Source organism: Podarcis pityusensis (genome assembly GCF_964106645.2).
Source record: "Podarcis pityusensis genome assembly, chromosome: 10".
Classification (NCBI taxonomy): domain Eukaryota; kingdom Metazoa; phylum Chordata; class Lepidosauria; order Squamata; family Lacertidae; genus Podarcis; species Podarcis pityusensis.
Window position 1 is genome coordinate 41513465 of NC_138035.1, and position 21113 is coordinate 41534577.

The 21113-nt window shown below is 41.5% G+C and overlaps 1 protein-coding gene across 8 annotated transcripts in view; it reads left to right on the forward strand.

Moving 5' to 3' along the window:
* The window catches only part of PPFIA2 (PTPRF interacting protein alpha 2), a 265886-nt gene that overhangs the window by 61580 nt on the left and 183193 nt on the right, over window positions 1-21113 (forward strand). For 2 of the 8 annotated variants that reach the window (XM_080971457.1, XM_080971450.1), the window contains exon 1: window positions 20697-20936. The exons of the other annotated variants lie outside the window; for them this stretch is intronic. In XM_080971457.1, the coding sequence (XP_080827583.1) occupies window positions 20856-20936 (81 nt within the window). In that variant the 5' untranslated portion in view covers window positions 20697-20855. Of the gene's footprint in view, window positions 1-20696; window positions 20937-21113 lie in introns of those variants that run through there. 8 annotated transcript variants of the gene reach the window in all.

Below are 21113 nucleotides of genomic sequence, written 5' to 3' on the forward strand. Positions count from 1 at the left end.
TGATTTTGTTGTTGAAAGTTTATATGCCTCTCTTCTTCATCCTCTTAAAAAACACACAACACTGATTCAATTAGAGAAGAATATAATTAGCAAATGTAAAATAGGTAGCAAAAGTAACTTCAGAATAGATGACTTAGTAATTTGCACTGGCTCATCTGAAGTTGTGGAAGGAACTGATAATTTTTGTAGTTTACAATTATTTTGCTTGGAGCTCTGTCAGAGATTGTTTTTTGGGTTCAGCATATGAGAAGTGTTGTTTTCACAATAACCACTGGGTGGCAGTCATTGGAAAGATTAGTTGAAATGGGAAAAATGCAGTTCTAAAATGCCCAATTTGGGGCTAGTATCAGAAAACTTTTAACATATTCAGGGACAGGCGAGTGTATACACAACTGTCTAATACCTGAGGACTAGAAACTTGTAGTCTGTTGAGATATATGTAGTAAAAGTAAGAATCTGCTGAAGTAATGTTAGATCCTGCAATGAAGACACTGGGAGTCTAACTTTAGTGCATATGATGTCCTGTAGGTTCAGGTGAGTGTGAGTGTGTTGCTTCACTAATTTATATATGTCGTTAAGGATAAATAACCAAGTTGAGAAGCTGTCAATTCAGTTGTTTGTTTTCTTCTTAGTTACACCCAATTAATATTTATGTAGATGCATAATAGGTGCGAGAATTACTCGTGAACATTAAAATAAAAGTTCATTATCAGTATTTCAGGATCTGTAGATATAAAATTCTTGTGAAATGCATGCAAATTATGTCATAAAGTTCTGTGTATTGAACAAGCTTAATTGGAGTGTTGCCCCAGTTCACCTAAGATTTAAGTTGAGCCAGAGCGCCTGGGTTTTGCTGTCTTTAAACTCTCCATTTTGCAAATTACAAAATCATTCACCATAACTGTATTAGTAGTGTGTAAGGCAATTAATCCACATGTACCGGATAAAAGAGTTACCTTTAATTTTGTAAGCTGAACAGTCTCTTTATGAAGCATTTATTATGTTTGAAAATCATACTGAGTAGTTACTCTAAATGACTGCACACTTAAAATCTGATTTATCTTGTTTAAGTGTTCAAAAAAGAAATCTCCATTATCCTTATTCTGAAAAACAACTTGTCTGAAAATGATTGCTGCCATTGATTCCTGTCATAAGCACTGACGTCTGTGGCCAGTTGTCATTTTTCCCTTGTCTCCCATTGTTGCATTATAACATACATTTAAAAAACCCAGCCCAAACACCACCAAGCTCTGCCCCACAGTGTCAGATCCAGCTGTAGTCTAGTGGTGAGTGAGGCCTGGGTGGGATCATTCTCACACATACATTCATGTAGGGGATGCATATACAAGGATAGGAGAATTTACCCTTCTCTCCCTGCGCCTTGTCCCCACCCATGTAAACCTCACTGCCCCTTCCAGTCTGCACAGGTGACAATTTCCTGTTAATATGATACTGGACTTTAAATAAACATAAGGGGTGTGATCTCAGTGGGAAATTCTCAATAGAATTAGAAGCAGTTTATACATGCAAATCCTGTGTTCCTTGCACATGAAAATGAGCATTAGTTTCTGTTGTGTTAATGCTCACTTGTCTACTTTAAATTTTCAAAAGGTTCAGTGTCAGATTCTAAAGTTAAGTGTCGTAGGATATAAATAGGTATTGAAAACATGCTAAAACAAGCATAAAAATATGCCATATATTTTTAGAAGCACATTAACAGCTGCCTTTTGGAGATTAGAAAGTCGGTTCCTCTGTTTTCAGTGTAATGTACATATGCATGAAAGAAAAATATATTAATTTTGGAATAGCAGTTAGTGTGCAGCAGAAAAAAGATCCCTCAGCTTCAAGCACAGTGCCAGAGATGCTTTCAGGAGTGTTTGTGAAGAAACAAAGCCAAAATATTTAAGAAAATGCCCTTTGCTCCAATGTTGATTATTTATAGACTTAGCCTGCCCCTTTCATTGTGGCCGTTTCTAATACGAAATTGTGCCCTCCTGGACTTGCAGTCAAATGTACAAAGGAAGTGAATCTTGTTATCCTGAAATTCATGCATAAATAATCTGTGAATCATCTCACAGAAGGTCACTTAAATGTGTACCTCCTGGATTATTATTTTTTAAACCCGCCATCATTTTTAAAGCTAACAAATGCAATAAACCAAAGCACTGCGATCATTATCACACTTTCAAAAAAGCATTTATTTTATGATCAATATCAGTTTTAAGGGCTAAAATTCTGACAAAATCCAATGCATACATTCACATTTACCTATAAAGCATTGTTCTTGTGGCTTCCGTTACTGATTGGATGGCACTGAGGAGAATATTTATGAATACTCTAATTGCTTGAGGAGCAATGTTGCAAGAGTGTTTGCAGTCCAGATTTTATGAGGTAAGGGAATATGTTAGTTTTTGTTGGATTAAAATGTCACATGGGCTTTTAGGACCTTTGCAGGGCCAGCAGAGGACTGGGGAAAGATCCCAGGACGTCAGCAAGCTAAGGGTCAGCAAGCCTGCAGGCAAGGTGATTGAAGCAAATATGCAGCATAGGCAATGGACTAGGAAGCTAGGAAACAGAGGGTTAGAGTGGGTAATGAAGATTTTAGAGAGGGGGTAGTAGATACAATAAACCATTGTGTGTTGCACTCAAGATGTTGCACACACAAATTACATACATGACATCACACACACTCCAGCCCCACCCCATCTTGAATGCAAGATGGTGCCTCTGGCAGAGTCTAAAACTGCCTAAATTACACCACTACAAAGGGCACAATGTGCCCAGCGGAAATTGGGGGTGTGTGTTTAAATATAGACATTGATTGGGACTAATCAGACTATTCCTTGGTTGCAGGCTTCTATTATTCTAATAATGTTGAGATGGTAGCATAAGTGTACAGGACTAATGTACAGTGGTACCTCGGATTTAGAACAGCCCTGTTTACAAACTATTCGGTATACAAACTCCACAAAACCGGAAGTAGTGTTCGAGTTAGTGAACTTTACCTCGGTCTACGAACGGAAGCCGAATAGTGGAAGGGCACTGGCGGCGGGAGGCCTCATTAGGGAAAACGCACCTCGGTTTAAGATGGCTTTGGTTTAAGAATGGACTTCTGGAATGGATTAAGTCCGTAAACCGAGGTACCACTGTATTATGGAGCTAATTATGAAGCTTAATTGCATCTTGAAGTAGTGACAAATTGAATATATTGACTGAACTATAGTGCTGCGTGGCTGTGGGATACTAGGACGAGGACAAAGGTGATATGGAATCACCAGCCATCCTGTCCCATAGGGCATAATGTAACAGCGTAATGTCCTCTGCCACACATGTGGTACTGCGTCTTAGAAGAAAGACCAAACACAGGGCTAGCTTCCCCTATGAAGTCTTGAAGTCTTCCTTGGTGTCAATTCAGCAAAGCTCTTATGGCTATTCTTTAGGTATTAAGTGTGCATGCTATCACATAGCCAGGTGCCATGTTATTGCATACCTGAGTCCAGGACTCTCGCAGGTATCCCTGCATTTGCAACCCAGTACTTAGGTATCCAGTGCTCAGCTGAGTTCTGCCCACTTGCAATATTGGGGGGAAGGAGTGTACGTGAAATGAAGAAATAGCATTTATTAGCTGTGTGTAGCAGCGTCTCTTCACAGAGCAGCAACAAGCTAGTCCCTGCACGCTTGATGCAATGCTTGTCAGTTCTTTCCTCTCACACCGTGCTGATCAATTCTGAGACATCCTTTCCACAGGGAACTTCCAGGCAGCAGTAGTGTGGATTACCAGACATCTCGCCTACTGACTTAACACTGTGGCAGTTCCATCACAAGACTAGTCCTTGGAGACTGCTCTGGATAATTAAGATTTTAGTACTCAACCTGGCATTTGGGATCTGTCTGTAGTTTAGTCTAATCTACATAATACTTGTTCAATTTGGTGAGCAAAATGGGCTAAGATGTCACCATTTCATGGACATCATACATTATTCAAACATAATAATGAAGGTTCCCATTTTCCATAACTTGTCCAAGTTTCCTTCTCAATCAGAACCCATGAGAATCACTGGAGTGGAATCAAAATGCCTTCCTGAGAAGGCATTTTGAATGGCAGACATTTTAAGTATGGTTGAAGTCTGCCATATCATTTATATCATATAGATTTTGTTTTGTTTTACGTAACTATTTCCATGCTTGTTGATTTTAACTACTCCATTTACGTAACAGACTTTCTCTTGCTCCCTCAGGTCTTTAATTGTATCTATTTGTTTGTTGCTTAGCCTAGGAATGCTACCTTTATGATGTCCATTCCTGTGTAACATTTTCTCTTAAGATTTCACTGCTGCAAGGACTGTTTTTAAAAAAATCCAAATTATCAAGCCTGTCATTTTGTGACTTCTAAGTCTTTCTGACTCTTTCATCTTGGAGGTACATATTTAATAAACAACATTTGTCAAACTAAAAAAGGTAAGCTCTAGGAAGAGTGGAAAAAAGACAGTTGAGGTGGGACAAAGTAGGTTGCAGCCTGAAGAACAGAGACCTAAATAGTGGGGAGATGGAATCATGGGCATGAGGAAAGAAGTGGTCAGTTAGAATGTATGACTGGGACATGTAAGGCTTTCTCATGCCCAGCCCTAAACTCTGAGTCAAACATCCCATTGACTGAAGATTTAGAAACAGGTAAGGTCCCCTGTCACTGGTTCTGGAGATCTTGAGGGTCAGGTCAAGTCATTATCAGGTCTGGGATCCCACAGAGCAAGGCAGCTCAGGGATTGCAGGACAACGGACAGCTCCAAGTGAGCAAAATGTTCCAACTAAGTTTGAGAGTCCACTGAGCATTTTTAAGCCCCTGCCCTTAGGTCACTACTCCCGGCTCCACCATCTTTTGGATAACTTGCATTCTTAAAAGGGCAACTCTCTGGCTTGAAGAAGAGCACACCACCTCTGTTCTATAGCCTGATGTGCTGTCTGTGCCATTGGACTGGTGAGCTATTGTGGGAGGCATTGGGGAATGTGTCCACAAGGATCCTGGCTCTAGCCCTATGGGCCCTGGTGATATGGGAGCTTGTTTCATGGGCTCCTGTCTCTCAGCCTCAGAATTAGTAGTCTCCTAGTCATCAGAAGCAGGCTCAAAGCCTTGACCTGGTTCTTTAGCTAGATATTCTGCTGCCTTTGTGTCTTGATTGCTGCTAGACTCAGGAATCATTGTACTGCGAGTCTAGGAAGAGCCTCCCTGGGGTGACCTGCAAAGCATCCTCAAGGTGGATTCCAGTGTCAGTGGATGAGCCCCTGGTAGAGTCCAAGGGAGAGGTTGAGCCAGTTCTCAGCCCTTAAGACTGCAGGCACCTAAAATCCAAGCTTGGTCCATGGGCCATGAAAAAGTGCACGGCTGAGCCCAGAGTTGCTGAGGTCTACTTATAGACTGCACCTGGCAGAGCAGGGCAGGCTAAGAAACAGGGGAACTGGCAAGGAATATTCGGAATGTGTTGATGGGGAGCCATTGAAGCATGGAACTGCTAGTTCTACAATCTTATAGGGATAATTTGCATGTCGGTGGTGGTGTCGACTGTTGTTGCAACATTGTGACCTGGGTAAATGGGAACCAAGAAGTGTTTGGAAAGGCGTTGAACCCTTCTCCTCCCGTGGAGGGTAGAGGCAGAATTTCATTCTTATTTGGACCAAGCAGACCATTTTTCAGCTGCAGGTTTCTACTGAGAACTTAATGACATCCCTGAAGAAATGGAGCCAATTTAGGCTTCCGTTGAAATAGGTTTAAAGTAATGGCAAAAAAAGACACATGAATCAAAAATTAAGTCACCTCACAAAAGATAACTCGAAAAGAGCCACAGCTTCCTAGAGGAAAGTATAGATAAATTCATCCTTTTGGAAATGCAAACATGTTAAAACATTGCTCTCTTCTTATGTTCCTTTCCCAGCCTTATTATCTACCAGGGGTCAGCAAACGTTTTCAGCAGAGGGCTGGTCCACTGTCCCTCAGACCTTGTGGGGGGTGGACCATATTTTTTTGGGGGGGTGGATGAGAAAATTCCCATAGCCCAGAGATGCATTTTAAATAAAAGAATACATTCTACTCACGTAGAAACATGTTGATTCCTGTACCATCCGTGGGATGGATTTATTTATTTTTTGAATTATATTTTTATTGGTTTACAAATACAAAAAAAGAAAACAAAGTTGTACATTCAAAATTCTTAATTACCTCTTAATTCCATTTTTTTGACTTCCCTCAATTTGTCTGAACTTCCTTCATTTTATAACTTTTAACACAATCCTACTTATTGTTATTTATTCTGGTAGCTTCAATTTCATTGTTTATACTTATTATTAGATTTTCACATCACAGAGCTTACAAACTTACAAACGTAATCTGGTTATCACTTAGTTTTTGCAAATATTGAATAAACTTCTCCCAATCTTCTGTAAATCTTTGATCTCGTCGATTCCGAATCCTTCCTGTCATTCTGTCCAATTCCGCATAGTCCATCGTTTTGGCTCTCCAATCTTCTATTGTAGGCAGCTCCTCTTGTTTCCATTTCTGGGCCATCAATATTCTTGCTGCAGTCACTGCGTATAAAAATAACTTCTTCTCTTTCTTGTTTATCTCATTCCCTGTAATACCTAGTAAAAACGCTTCTGGTTTCTTAGTAAATGTATATTTCAACATTTTCTTCAATTCATTATAAATCATTTCCCAGAAGCATTTTACCTTCTTACACTCCCACCACATATGAAAGAAAGTGCCTTCCTTTTCTTTACACTTCCAACATTTGTTACTTATCTTATACATTTTTGCTAACTTTACGGGGGTTATATACCATCGATACATCATCTTCATAACATTTTCTTTTATAGCAGTACATGCAGTGAATCTTAAACCATCTTTCCAATTCTTTCCCATTCCTCCATTTGTATATTATGTCCTATATCTTTGGCCCAATCAATCATCACAGATTTTACCTCCTCATCCTTCGTATACCATTGCAGCAATATCTTATACATTTTGCTAAGATCTTACAGTCATTATTTAATATGTCAGGCTGAAATTTGGATTCTTTATCAGCAAAGCCCCTTTCATTTAAATCTTTTCTGAACATCTCATTAATTTGAAAAAAATGCAGCCAGTCATTCACATGATTCTTGACTTCTTCAAATGGTCTCATTTTCCATTTTCCTTCACTTTTACATATTAATTTCTCATATGTTACCCAACCCCCTGTCATATTGACTTTCTTCACGCTCATCGCTTCCAGCGGTGATAACCAATAAGGTGTTTTTTGTTCCAACAGATTTTTGTATCTTTCCCATACTTCAATCAAGGACCTTCTTATAATACGATTTTCAAAACCTTTGTGGACCCGTTTCTTATCGTACCACAAGTACGCGTGCCACCCAAATCTATTATCAAAACCTTCTAAGTCTAACACATCCGTATCTTGTAATTTTATCCATTCCTTTAACCAACAGAGGCAAGATGCTTCATAATATAATTTCAGGTCTGGCAGGGCGAAGCCTCCTCTTTCTTTTGCATCTGTTAAAATCTTAAATTTTATCCTCGGCTTCTTACCCTGCCAGATATACCTTGAAATTTCTCTTTGCCAGTTTTTAAAAATTGCTGCCCCCTTGATTACTGGAACTGTTTGGAATAGAAATAACATCTTCGGTAGCACATTCATTTTTATCGTTGTAATTCTTCCCCCAAAGGAAAGTTTCATTCTTCCCCATACCTCAAGGTCCCTTTTAATCTTATTCCATGTTGGAACATAATTGTTCTGAAACAAGTCAATACTTCTGGGGGTTAACCAAACCCCTAAATATTTTACTTTCTTAACCACTTCTATCTCAGTTTGCTGCTGTAATCTATTAACTAACTCCTGATCAATATTTTTAGTAATTGCTTTAGTTTTTTTCTTATTCAACATAAATCCTGCCAATTGTCCAAATTTATCAATTTCTTTCAATACTTCGGATACTGTATTCATAGGATCTTCCAAGGTTAATACCAAATCATCTGCGAAAGCTTTAACCTTATATTCTTTTCTGCCCACCTTTACCCCCCGTGGGATGGATTTAGAAGGTGATTGGACCGGGTCTGGCCCCCAGGCCTTAGTCTACCTACCCATGATCTAGCCTTATTGTCTACCCAGCAGCCATTATTTCAGAATGTAGCTTAATCTGCACACTTTTCTTCCCTGTATCCGGGGACCTCTTCTCAGTCTGCATCTTGTCTCTGTGTGAAGTTTTAATCCCAGTCAAAATACCACCTTTCCCTTTCCTCAATATTGTTTTACTGAAAACTTTTCATTTCCTAAGGAAATGAGCATAGGAAGAAGTGATGTTAGCCGCTCTGAGCCCAGCTCTGGCCGGGGAGGGCAGGGTACAAAAAAAAATATGATGATGATGATGATGATGATGATGATGATGATGTGTCTGGCCCTTGGTCTTTCTAGCTCAGGATTAGCTATGCTGTTTGGCAGCTGTTCTCTGAGATTTCAGACAGGACTGGGGATTAAACCTGGGATTTTCTCATGTAAAACTGATGCTCTACCACTGAGCAACTGCCCTTCCAAAGCTCAGTTTACCAGGATCTGTGGTTTCTGTACTCAATGTAGATCAGCTAAACTGGTGTCCTCCAAATGTTTTGGAGCACAACTCACATCAACATCAGGAGGCAGCACGGCTGTGCTGGCATGTGCTGATAGACGCTTTAGTCCAAAACATCTGGAGGCCACTGGGTTGGTGAAGCATGATATAGATGATAAGACACTCAGTTCATTGTTCTACTTTATCTCCCTCGGAGCCTCTGGTTGAAATCCTGTGCACAAGCAGGTTTCTGAAACTCTACAAGCTTCAGTAATATTTCTGGCACAATCTATGCATGTTTACTCAGGAAGTAAGTCTAACTGTTGTCAGTGGGGCTTGCTCCCCAGTAAATAAGCTTTCAGCTGTGGCCTTAAGTGCCTTAATTGTAGACAGTCTTGCAACCCGATTCCCTCCATGTTCACTTAGAAATAAATCTCAGCAAGTTCAGTGGGGCTTATTCCCAAGTAGCTATGCATAAGATTGCAAAATATGCCTCTAATTTCAGTATCCACGAGGCTTCCTTTTTCAGTAGCAGTCAGTTACAAGGGTTATCAATCTTTTATGGCCAAAAACATGTAAGAAATCATTTCCTGGGGGCAATTAAAATGTTCCACTAGGAATGGTTCCTCTTGTTCCACATAAGAGTGAGAGTTAAAATTTTTCATTTCTCATCTCTCTTTTCCTTTGACTGCTTTACCCTATCTATTATTTATTGGCTGGCGAAAACATAGTATAGGTTAAATGTGTGATTTAGACTAGTTGAGCCTCATAGTCCCTTCCAGCTCTACAAGGCTATGTTTCCGTGATTTCTCTTTTTGTCATAAATCATATTGGGATGTGGGTGCTCTCCTTCTGTTCAATTGCTTGATCGGACCACTGACAACCTGAACATGCATCCATCCATGTGACACTAAGGAGAATACCCCTAATATAGAAGAGGACATTGCCAAGGCTAACCATCTCCCACTTTTGAAATAAAAGCACTGGGATCAAATAGTGAATATTGAAATTCTATGGCAAATATAAACATTATACCAATTTTGGAGATAGGTAATGGAGCAGTAGAATTAAATCCTCAAACATTTAAAAAGCATAAATTCAGCCGGTTAATGTAGCTTTATTATATCTTAGCCAAGAGAGCTGATAATTAATTTGAACCTAAATGCATCTGTTCAGTCAGTGGCTGTTCTGACTAAAGCAAGTAACTCTGCCACAGACAAATCTGGGGCGGAGGGAAGGGGAAATGAGTGAGTCATTATAGTCTTATATTAGCACGACAGATTTTATTGAAATTGTTGACTCATTAGTGGCTTATTCTTCATAGTGTTCTGTCTAGGTATCATTGTGCGCCTCTTCTATTACTATTTCAACATTTATGTCATTTAACAATCTGAGAGAGAAATGCAGTTTTTCAGAAAATGATACTGTTTTAATTTGCTGTCTTGGAGTATTAAAGTTTTGCACTTTAATTTGGAGCGGATAACCCAGCATGTTCACCTATAATTAGCAATGGCAGGACATTTTGGAAAGGAAAGTACCTTGGTTCACACAGCCAAGATTCAAGGGCACTCAGAAAAATATTCTAGTTCATCTGTATCCTGTTTGCATTGGTATGGGCTGTGAGAATTTCGCTGGTTGAGTGGGGGAAAGAGACTGATGGCTTAACTTGAGACTAATGAAGAATGTAACACAAAGATGAGGAACCCTTTTCAGCCAAAGGACCACATTCGTGGGAGAGAATCCTTTGAGGGCTGCATACCGGAGGTGGGCAGAAAACAAGGCGAAAGTGGGCAGAGAAATTAGGGTGGCCCTTACCTCTGTACAGTGGTACCTTGGGTTACATACGCTTCAGGTTACATATGCTTCAGGTTACAGACTCCGCTAACCCAGAAATAGTGCTTCAGGTTAAGAACTTTGCTTCAGGATAAGAACGGACCTCCGGAACGAATTAAGTACTTAACCCGAGGTACCACTGTACTACAGGTATATTCCAACCACACAAATGTCAGGGGTTTTGAGAAAGAGAGAGAGAGAGAGAGAGAGAGAGAGAGAGAGAGAGAGAGAGAGAGAGAGAATCTCCAGGCAAGCATGAGGTATTATCACAGTTCTTTGGTATATTTCAGCCAGATGAAGCCCTTCAAAGATAGGGCACAGAGAAGAGCCAGTGAGAGGTGTGGCCTAGGGAAAGAGGGTGTAGCCTAAGGATATTTCTGAAGACCTGGAGGGCCCCTGGACCAGAGGTTTGAGATTTCCTACCCAGATTGTAACTGTATATAGTAAGTGTGTGGGAAGTTGTTTTTGTGTGTGCACAGAGATAGAGTTCCAATAGCTGAACTTGGCTGGGTTTGTTTCATGTTGAGCAACACTATGGTACATTTGTTTGATGCATGATGGCTGTGTGGGCAAAAGGAGCAGAAATGTGTGATAAATGTTAGTGTACATTAGTGTCATTTTCACACACACACACACACACACACACACACACCCCTACGTTTCAAGAAGCAATGATTTATGTTTGGATGCTTGATTGGGTTCAACTCTTGAATGAGCCATCATCAGTGTGGGGTGGGGTGGTTTTGATATTCAACATGAGGGTTGTAAATTGTCATCTTGGAGTCATTTTAAATCATACTAGGTTTCCTTCTCCTCCCGTATCTATCACAGACTTCTGAAATTAATATTAATTTTAAAAATAGTTGTGACAGCACAATGATTTTGGGTGCTGGTACAAATTAAGTGTTTATGAATATTATTCCTTGCCATTTTACTTCTTTCAGATAGGTGTGGGGCATTCCTTTGAATTTCCAGGTGATTTGCTTTTTGTGTAGGAAATCACATTGATCTTCCTTTTTAGTAGTTTAATGTTGTTGTTGTTTAGTCGTTTAGTCGTGTCCGACTCTTCATGACCCCATGGACCAGAGCAAGCCAGGCACTTCTGTCTTCCACTGCCTCCCGCAGTTTGGTCAAACTCATGCTGGTAGCTTCGAGAACACTATCCAACCATCTCATCCTCTGTCGTTCCCTTCTCCTTGTGCCCTCCATCTTTCCCAACATCAGGGTCTTTTCCAGGGAGTCTTCTCTTCTCATGAGGTGGCCAAAGTACTGGAGCCTCAGCTTCACAATCTGTCCTTCAAGTGAGCACTCAGGGCTGATTTCCTGAATGGAGAAGTTTGATCTTCTTGCAGTCCATGGGACTCTCAAGAGTCTCCTCCAGCACCATAATTCAAAAGCATCAATTCTTCAGCGATCAGTTTAATAGAGGCAAACAAAGGACAACGAAAAAGGCCCTTTCTCTGTTGCCACCTTCCAAACCTCTGCATGGTGGCACAGATGATGATGACCTTGGGGTCAAGGGAGGCTTATGTCTGAAGAGGTGTTTCACGAGGTGCTGACCTCCTGAGCCGCATAATACTTTATAGGTTAAAACCAGCACTGTGCATTTGGCTCAGCAATGTACTGGTAGCCAGAGCATCTGGGCCAAAATTGGTATAATATTGTTGGATTGTCTGGATTCCATTAGCAGGCTGGATGTTGTGTTCTGCATCAGCTGCAATTTCGAGCCCATCTTCAAAGGCACCCCCATGTATAGCACATCGCATCATTCCAACCTGGGAGATATCAGAGCATAGGTTACTGAACACAGTCTAACCCTATCTGGATAGGGGTGTAACTGGGCAGCTGAAGCTGCTACCTCAGTTCCACTGAGGCCACCTGTGCCTCAAGTGATAGTGATGGATCCAGAAGAATCTTGAGGCTATGACTCTGCTCCTCCAGTGGGGAGTGCAAACGTATCCAGAACAGATTGAACATCACTTACCTGGACAGCAGAACCACCTAATAACAGTGTCTCTGTCTTACTTGGACTGGGTTTCACTATATGATCCTTCACAACATGATAGCTTGTTCTGGGGGAAAGGAAGCAAAGGATCAGGGGCCTCCCAATACTTGGTAGTGCAGATGAGCCAGGAATCCAGCTGCTCAATCAGATCCCAGCTTTGCTAGCATAGTGCACCATGTCTGCTTGTTTTCCTTTTCTGTGCAATTCTTTGTATGGAAAGCTCCCCTGGATAGCTCTCCATCCACACCGATAAAGCAGGGAATCCAAACTACACTGTATTAGTGGAAGAAATGGAACAAGTTGTCAGAATATTGAGTATTTAATTAGATGGGCAGGTCTTCATATGATGTGGTTGGATTTGAATTCCAGTGTACCCCTTGATCCCATGAAACATATTCCTTGACCTCAATTATACATCTAGAAAATGCACACAGTAATAGGAGACCCCTGGGTATGGGTGGTATATCAATTCAATAAATAAATAAATAAATAAATAAATAAATAAATAAATAAATGATAAACTTAACATAGGAATGCTCCAATGTTTTGGTGTTATGGAACTCTGTCTTCCCTAATCCCAATCTACGTTAGAATGTTTTGATAAATGGGTGCACCTACCTTTGTAGTTGGCTTCTGTTTCATTAACATGTACACCTATTTTATTTATTTTGTATCTCTTTTATGGTTTACAACTATCTCTTCTAATATTACGAAATTAAATGTCCCACTCTTGCCTCTTGTGGATGGCACATGTTGCAACTGCCGTTTCTTATACATAGTGAAAAGAGATGCATACATTGGTCTTCTGGAGGTAAACGTGAGGGAGAAGGAAATGCAACAACAAGCCTGTATAGCAGCTTTTATGAGTGGGGGTGATGTGGGTGCTACTTCCTTGACATGGGTACAACGCATGATGAGGGCCTACTATGTCAAGAGCCCAGAGGAAGCAGTGAAATGAATCACTTGTTTTGTTGTAGACGGAAGAGTCCAGAGAGAGCAGTCATCTCCAAGCCCACCTTTAAGACTATGCTCAGTAAATGAGAGAAGGAAAGCCTCATCTGAACATTCCTCCCATTGCAAGCATTGTTAACGTTAATAGTGATTAGGGTCAAGAATCATCCGGTTCTTATTGATTTGTGCTCATTTCTATTCTGTAACTAGCATGAAATTGGAATTGAATAATCTTTTGGTTTGCTGGTCCAAGTATTCAAGAATGTTCGCTTTCTACCCTATTTATTTTAACAGTAGTTTTCTGCGCAAGGTGGTTAGTGAGAAATGACATTTGGCCTCTCATGCTGTGAACACTGAAAGGGAAAGCGTATTCCTTTTATCTAATGCAGACAAGTCTCTACTAGAAATCAAAACATTTTTTCTTACAAAATGTCCCATCATTTGTCTTTTATGTGGGGTTTTTTAAAAAAAGAAAATGAGCAGGCTGTTTATTAAATGTACACAAGTACGACAGCATTTCCTGCTCCAGAAAAGTTTTACAGTTACACTTTTCCTCTTAAAGTGCTGACCTTTGAAGCCATAAATGGTCTGGGGCCAAGTTACCTTTACAATAGCCTCATTTCACATAGTCCTACCCAAACACTAAGAGTCATTGAAGGTCTTGTTGCTTGTTCTGGAGACATAGCTGTCAACCATCCCTTATTTGGCGGGAAACTCCCTTATCCCAGCACCGTGTCCCGCTGCTGTCCCTATTTGATGATGTCCCTTAAATTTCCCGGGTTTCAAAGGAAGCAGCTCCTCTCCCTCCCTCCCTGCTGGCCAGGAAGGAGGGAGGCTCCAACTGTATTGCTTGGCTGCCTGGCTCACCCCTCTCCGGCCTCCTCTCACCAGCCTCGGCCCCCGGGAGCCCCTCCCTGCCGGGACTGGTGGGAGCCTCAGGCCCTTCCACCACCATCCTGCTCACTGCTGCCGAACTGAGTGTCTCTGCCTGGGGCCTCCCCTCTGCCCGTCGCTGCCGCCGCTCCCGCTAGACCGTACTGCTGCTGCGCTGCCAAAGGACCCAGATGAGATGGGCAGCCTGGCACAGCCTATGAATTGCTGAGGAGCCTTGAGAGGAGAGCGAAGGCAACCATAGAGAAAGCAGTTCAGAGAGAGGAGGAGGAGGCGGACGCGCAGGCAGGTGTTCCAAGGGCTAACCATAGAGGGGGAAAGCGGAGGAAGGACTGCAAGCACTTCTCCCATAGATTTGTAGTGGTAGACTAGCATAGATGGTCTGATCTGTGGGTTTACTTCGGGCGCTATTTCCACCCCCCTTCCTCCCGCCCCGCCTGATGGAACTGAGAGCTGCAGATGGAGCACGAGAGAAAAGATACAGAACTGCAGCAGCATCTTCATAGCTTGGACTTCGTTTTGCGTGAAAAGTGGTTGCTGCTTGTAGTTATTTAATTGCAGTGTTTCATCGGCTGGTGTCTTGAGCAGCAAACTCTGGAAACGAAGGGCTAAAAACCGGGGCTGCTCTCCAAAATTATCTGGTCCCTTTTAACTTCGCATTTCAGCTGGTTGACTAAAATCCCTTCTTTTGGCTGCTGATCCCTTATTTTCGAGGCTGCTGGTCCCTTATTTTCAAATCTGTAAGTTGACAGCTATGTCTGGAGATGAAGTGAGTGAATATGATGAACAGGGCCTTTGCTGCTGTGGCACCAAGATGTCGGAACTCCATCCCAGAGGGGTTCACTTAGCTATGTCCTTTTTGGCTCTCGCATGTGCAGTGAATAATATTTTATTTCTTGGCTTACCAGCTGTTAGAGCAAAATAAACCACATTCCCAGTTTGGACATAGCACACACACCCCCAGGGATTGAGGATTGTTGCTCCTGCTCACAATGGGGGAGAAATGAGGAGTAATCGCTTCATTTATGGTAAGCCATTAATTATGGTTTGCAGTTACTTGTGAATTGGACCATAGTTTTGCTTTGCAACTGTCGTTCAAAAAGGGCTATTATGTTTATTTCCTGCTTATAAGCTCTCCATAGGCCCTTGGTCTGATCCACACACACTTGTCTGTCCATGATTTTTCAATTCAAGTAGTGGACATGCAAATGCTTCTATATAAAATCCATTATAGTTTGCAAAGATAGTCTTTATTTTCTCTCGCATTTCTGCCCTGTAAGTGCTCTGCTCTTCAGAAACGTTCATATAGTGATAATGAGACAGGCCACTTAAAGTCATCCAAATAGCACAAAATTATGGCACACATTTATCTGTTATATATTACCCCTTGCAGCTTCTCTTTAGATGCAAGTGGGGTGGCGAGGGAAAATAAAAGCAAATATAACTCTGTCTGTGTGTGTGTGTGTGTGTGTGTGTGAGAGAGAGAGAGAGAGAGAGAGAGAGAGATTAGTCAAGTACATGTGTGTTTATTTAAAAGATTAATTTATCACTTTTCATTTAAAAAAAGGTGTGTACAAATTTAAAACAATATGCACAAAATCAATGAAACACATTTAGCAGTGAAGCAATCCTAATAAAACCAGCAAGTGACATAAATAATAAAAAATTAACAGCCCTCTTACAAAAAGGCGAGTGTTCAGCAGCTTTACTGTTTTTGCTATTTCAGATATATTTTCGGATGGACTAAGAAATCTAAAGGTTCAGGCTGGCCTTGTAGAAACGTTACTGACCATCCGGATTCTTTCTCACGAAGCGCGATCCTTGATTTGCCTTCTGAGATGCTACGTTTCATGGTTCTAACTGGGTTCTAGACTCTTCCTCCATCCCTTGCGTCCCAAGGAGACAATAGCATGCTAGATTTCACACACTATGACTTGAAGGTTACATCACTGAAGTGTAACTTGCCGTATCTGCCTGTGGGACTGGAAACTCTGTTTCTTTTCCTTCTTGCTTAGGAGTTATAATGTTTGCCTTTTCTATCCTTTCACCATATTGAATTTGTGAAGCATTAAACTAGGATAGAAAAGATGGATTTGTTTTCTTCTGCCCTGTATATGATTTTTTTTGTGGGGAAACTGAATCACTAGGCTCTTGAGAAAGCATCAATATCCAGATAATTTTCTGTATCTATGGGTATCTATCACAAAGATCTGAATGCATCGTTCTAAGTTTGTTGACACTCTGTGGCAGGGATTTCATTATTCAGTGATACAATATGGTGTAATAGAGATGCATCGTTACTCCTGTAGCTTATAGGCTGAATAGGGAAGGTTCAAGAGGGCACACTGAGATGGTCCATTTTAGACATGGGAGACTTTGACTCTAAATTTAGTGGATATTTGTAATAGTTATGCTCCTCCAAAAAAGTTTAGGCAGCATTCTATATTTGATGGAACAGAGAGATAGAATTAGGCAACATCAGCAATTTGGTAATGTCACACTCCAGATCCCCATTTGACACCTCCCTGCAGTTTTATGTAGATATTGAACAGCACAGGAGGGAATGGAACCCTGTGGGATCTTCCCAGCACAAGTCTTGTGTCATGGAGTAGAAGTTCTCCAGTGCTACTATCTGGAAGCAACTTGTGGCTAGGAGTGGAGTCACTGTAACATGCTGCTGCTGCTGCCAACTTGCAGAGCCAGCCCAAAATATACACTGTGATCAGTGGCATTGAATGTCACTGAGACGTCTAGGAGAATCAGCAGGCTTAGAACCCGCTGTTTCTCTCATCTGTAGGCAAAGTGAGTATGGTTGGACTGTCTCTTAAATGTCCCATTTTCTGAGTTAATTTAAAAAGGGTTAAAATGAGATTTTAAGTGGGCATTATTGTCTTGGAAGATGTTTAGTAGGGCCAATTCTGGGGTGATTTCTAATACAGTGGTACCTTGGGCTACATACGCTTCAGGCTACATACGCTTCAGGTTACAGACTCCGCTAACCCAGAAATAGTGCTTCAGGTTAAGAACTTTGCTTCAGGATGAGAACAGAAATTGTGCTCTGGCGGTGCGGCAGCAGCAAGAGGCCCCATTAGCTAAAGTGGTGCTTCAGGTTAAGAACAGTTTCAGGTTAAGTATGGACCTCCAGAATGATTTAAGTACTTAACCTGAGGTACCACTGTACTTGCTTAGTTATTTTACATATTTCTCGTATGGCTGTTGTCCAGAATAGTTGGATTTTGGGTCACTCTCACCACATGTGGAGGTATGTGCCTATGGAGGTGCACCCTCTCCAGCATTTTGGTGAGGTTCCTGGGCGTATCAGTGCTAGCTTTCTTGGTGTTAGGTAGCACCTGTAGGTGAGTTGCAGAGTGAGTTCTTTTAAAAGACATCTGAAGGCAGCCCTGTTTAGAGAACTTTTTAATGTTTAATGCTGTATTGTGTTTTTAATATTTGATTGGGAGCCTCTCAGAGTGGCTGGGGAAACCCAGCCATATGGGTGGGGTATGTATGTATGCATGTATGTATGTATGTAAAGGTAAAGGGACCCCTGACCATTAGGTCCAGTCGTGGCCGACTCTGGGGTTGCGGCACTCATCTCGCTTTATTGGCCGAGGGAGCTGGCGTACAGCTTCCGAGTCATGTGGCCAGCATGACTAAGCCACTTCTGGCGAACCAGAGCAGCGCACGGAAACACTGTTTACCTTCCCGCTGGAGTGGTACCTATTTATCTACTTGCACTTTGACGTGCTTTCAAACTGCTAGGTTGGCAGGAGCAGGGACCGAGCAACGGGAGCTCACCCCATCGTGGGAATTTGAACCGGCGACTTTCTGATCAGCAAGTCCTAGGCTCTGGGGTTTAACCCACAGCGCCACCCGCATCCCCTGTATATATGTATGCATGTATACATAAATATCCAGATACCATGTAACTAAAGCATGTGTTACCATGGCCATTTCTGCAGTCTCTAGGAATGGCCATAGTTGGCATGCCAGCCTCAGCTAGGCATAGGCACTCTTTTATATGCCACCATTCCCCTTTACAGTCTGCAGAGTGGGTCACAAGACACAACTGCCTCTGTGTTGTGGGGTACCTCTGACTACGTTAGATTGTCAGACTTGAAAGTGCTCCAGATTTGCCCCCTGAGCTGCTGCTGTAAAATGTATTACCCACTCTTCACCAGCAGGTCGCCCAGGGTCAGTTGCAACAATTGAAAATGCAGTATTAAAAACGGTTGCAACGCATCACGGTCATAGGAATATTTCTCCAGCTCTACTCTTATATGCGATTAGAAACGATGCTTCTGAATTTTAACACATCATGCATTGAACCCTTTTCTGAGGGGGGTGGGAATTCTGAAATTGTATTTTTAATAACGTTGGTATGTAGTTTTCGTTCTGAGGGTTTGAATAGAAATGTTTTGTAATAATATAGAGTTGACGCCATCTGCCACCTCTCCTCCTCCACTGCTAATGCCAGTGCTCTAGCTTATCAATCTTTTTTATATCAGCCTCTTTGAATCCCCCTACTCCACCACTTTCCTGGGCCTCTGAAGTCTGTAGGGGGAATACACATAGCCCGAAGGCAGGAATAACCTTGTTCTTGGAAAAGGAGGTCTTTGGTCAATTGTCTGTCAAATATGTTTAATATAGTCAGATGTGTAGAGTAAGGCCTCTTTTATGCTCAGTAAGATATAAACTAGATCAGCATTTTTAGTTCAATAGTAAGCAAGCTTTCGTGTTGCATATTGGGATTATTTAAATCTGTCCAGTTTCATCATTTCCCTCCAAAGCTAGCACACCAGGGTGGAAGTTCCTAGCCTATTTCTCTTTCTGACATGCTTACTTTTAAATATTCAAGGCAGTTTTGACTCCTAGCAGCATTGTAATACCTGATCTCCCATCTGCATCCTGAAGTGATACGCTTCTAGTCTGTAAAGCCTGAAAACCCAGAATGATGTGGGTGGTGCCAGCTGTCATCATTGTTTAACTGGGAAGAACCTCACTGGTTGGTTCTGACTATTCTGGTTCTACTGTTCCATATATAGTGGTAAGTGAAGAAGCCTGGGGAACCCAGTAGGCGTCCATTGTCGAGCATGGATTTGAACTCTGGGCCCATGCCAACTCTCTCTCAAGTCTATTTTTGATGCAACCATTTTGGCCCTGCTGGGTTTTTTGGAAGTAATCTACTGGATGAGATCATTGTGCTCTGAATTTTAGCAGCAGGAGTTAAAACATGAGAGAAGGAATGGAATCCTGTAGGATTTCCTATCTCTGCTGTATGTTCTATAACAGAATGTTGGCAGCATTGGAAGCTGGCAAATTTACACAAGAATGCATCTATGTTCTTCCGGGAATATGCTAACTGCGGTGGAAACCTTTTACAGGAGACACGGTGTTATATTTTGCTAAAACGTTGAACCAGTCCAAAGTCAAATGTGAAAGGATTCTGTTGATTGGGTTTATTTCTTAAAGATCCATTTCTTAAGCTGTTTTGCCATGCACTAATACTTTGTACTACTAAAGCAGTGTTTTTGTATGGGTCTAACATTTGTGACAACCCTGCCCTCCCCCCAATTTCCTCCCTACCTGACGCTGCTTTTTAATTTTCATTTGAATCACCACCTTTCATTGGAGTGTAAATCAAGCCAATTATTTTTGCTCTTCGGAAGGTGCCAAGGAATTTGAGCATGGTGGGATTTAAAAATAAAATAAAAAATATATATCATGCTGTTTACAAAGCATCCCAAAGTATATGTGTGTGGCAGGCAGAGCCCAATCAACATAGTGAATGTTGGCTGCTTGTTAAAAATAAATGCTTGCTTGGAGGAGTTTTGTTCTTGTGAAACAAGGATGGTGACAAACATTTAGTAATCAAAATACTGCATTACCGTTGTTGCCAGTTCATTGCCCCTGTGTTGCACATGTATAACAAAATGAATTGTGCAGTCAGTGGGGCAAGAAATATACACAACCTGATCTTAGAAGTAGATTGCATTGCAATGAACTAATACAATCGTTTCTTTTCTTTCGTCACCTACGTCTCTGAGCATTATACGTGACATGATTCGGGTTAGTCAGAAGAGGTCCCCTGTCTTACACTGTGCCTGCCTGCTTGCAAGGAAGCTGTGTGCTAATGGTTAACTGGGATGCTTAGCATAATCACTCTGCTAGTCTGTAGAAGAGGGGAGGTGATTATCACTAAGAACAGATGGGCAGGGTCCAAAACATTGCCAGATTCTGCACCAGCTACATTTCACTGTAGGTTGTTCTAGCTTCTAATTTTTTTGATATAGAAAAAACAAAGTCTTGTGTATATGTGTGTGTGTTTTCCCCCCTTCTGGCATTTTTTAAAAAAGAACTCGCTGAACTAAAGGTTGTTGACTGACGACTTTCCAGCTAAGCTCGCAAATGCAGGCATGGGGGAATTCACATGCTGTCAGTCTTCTCTCTGAATGGATGGGGCAGATGCAATTTTCTACAGTTGCCTCCCTGAAATGTATGGGAGGATTTGCCTGTAAGCATAGTGCTCTGCTCTGCCTCTTTCTGTAGCTCCTTGTGGATTTTATTGTGTCTGTGAGCAGAAATGATTTTCTCTGATATGAGCACTGTCTCTGGGTCCCCAAAGGTATATCCTCCGAATGGAACTCGGTTTTATACTTTCCAGGTAAGTGAGCTTTAATTACTCAAGTTATTAGGAAGTTAATTGCTCTTAAAAGTTTTTTGGGGGGGAGATACAAGGGAAAACAGAACATGAGGTTTTCAAGTATTCAGCAGTAAATATTTGAAAATAAGATAGTGTTGCCCCCAGCAAAGGTTATCTGTCATTTTAGATGAAACCAGG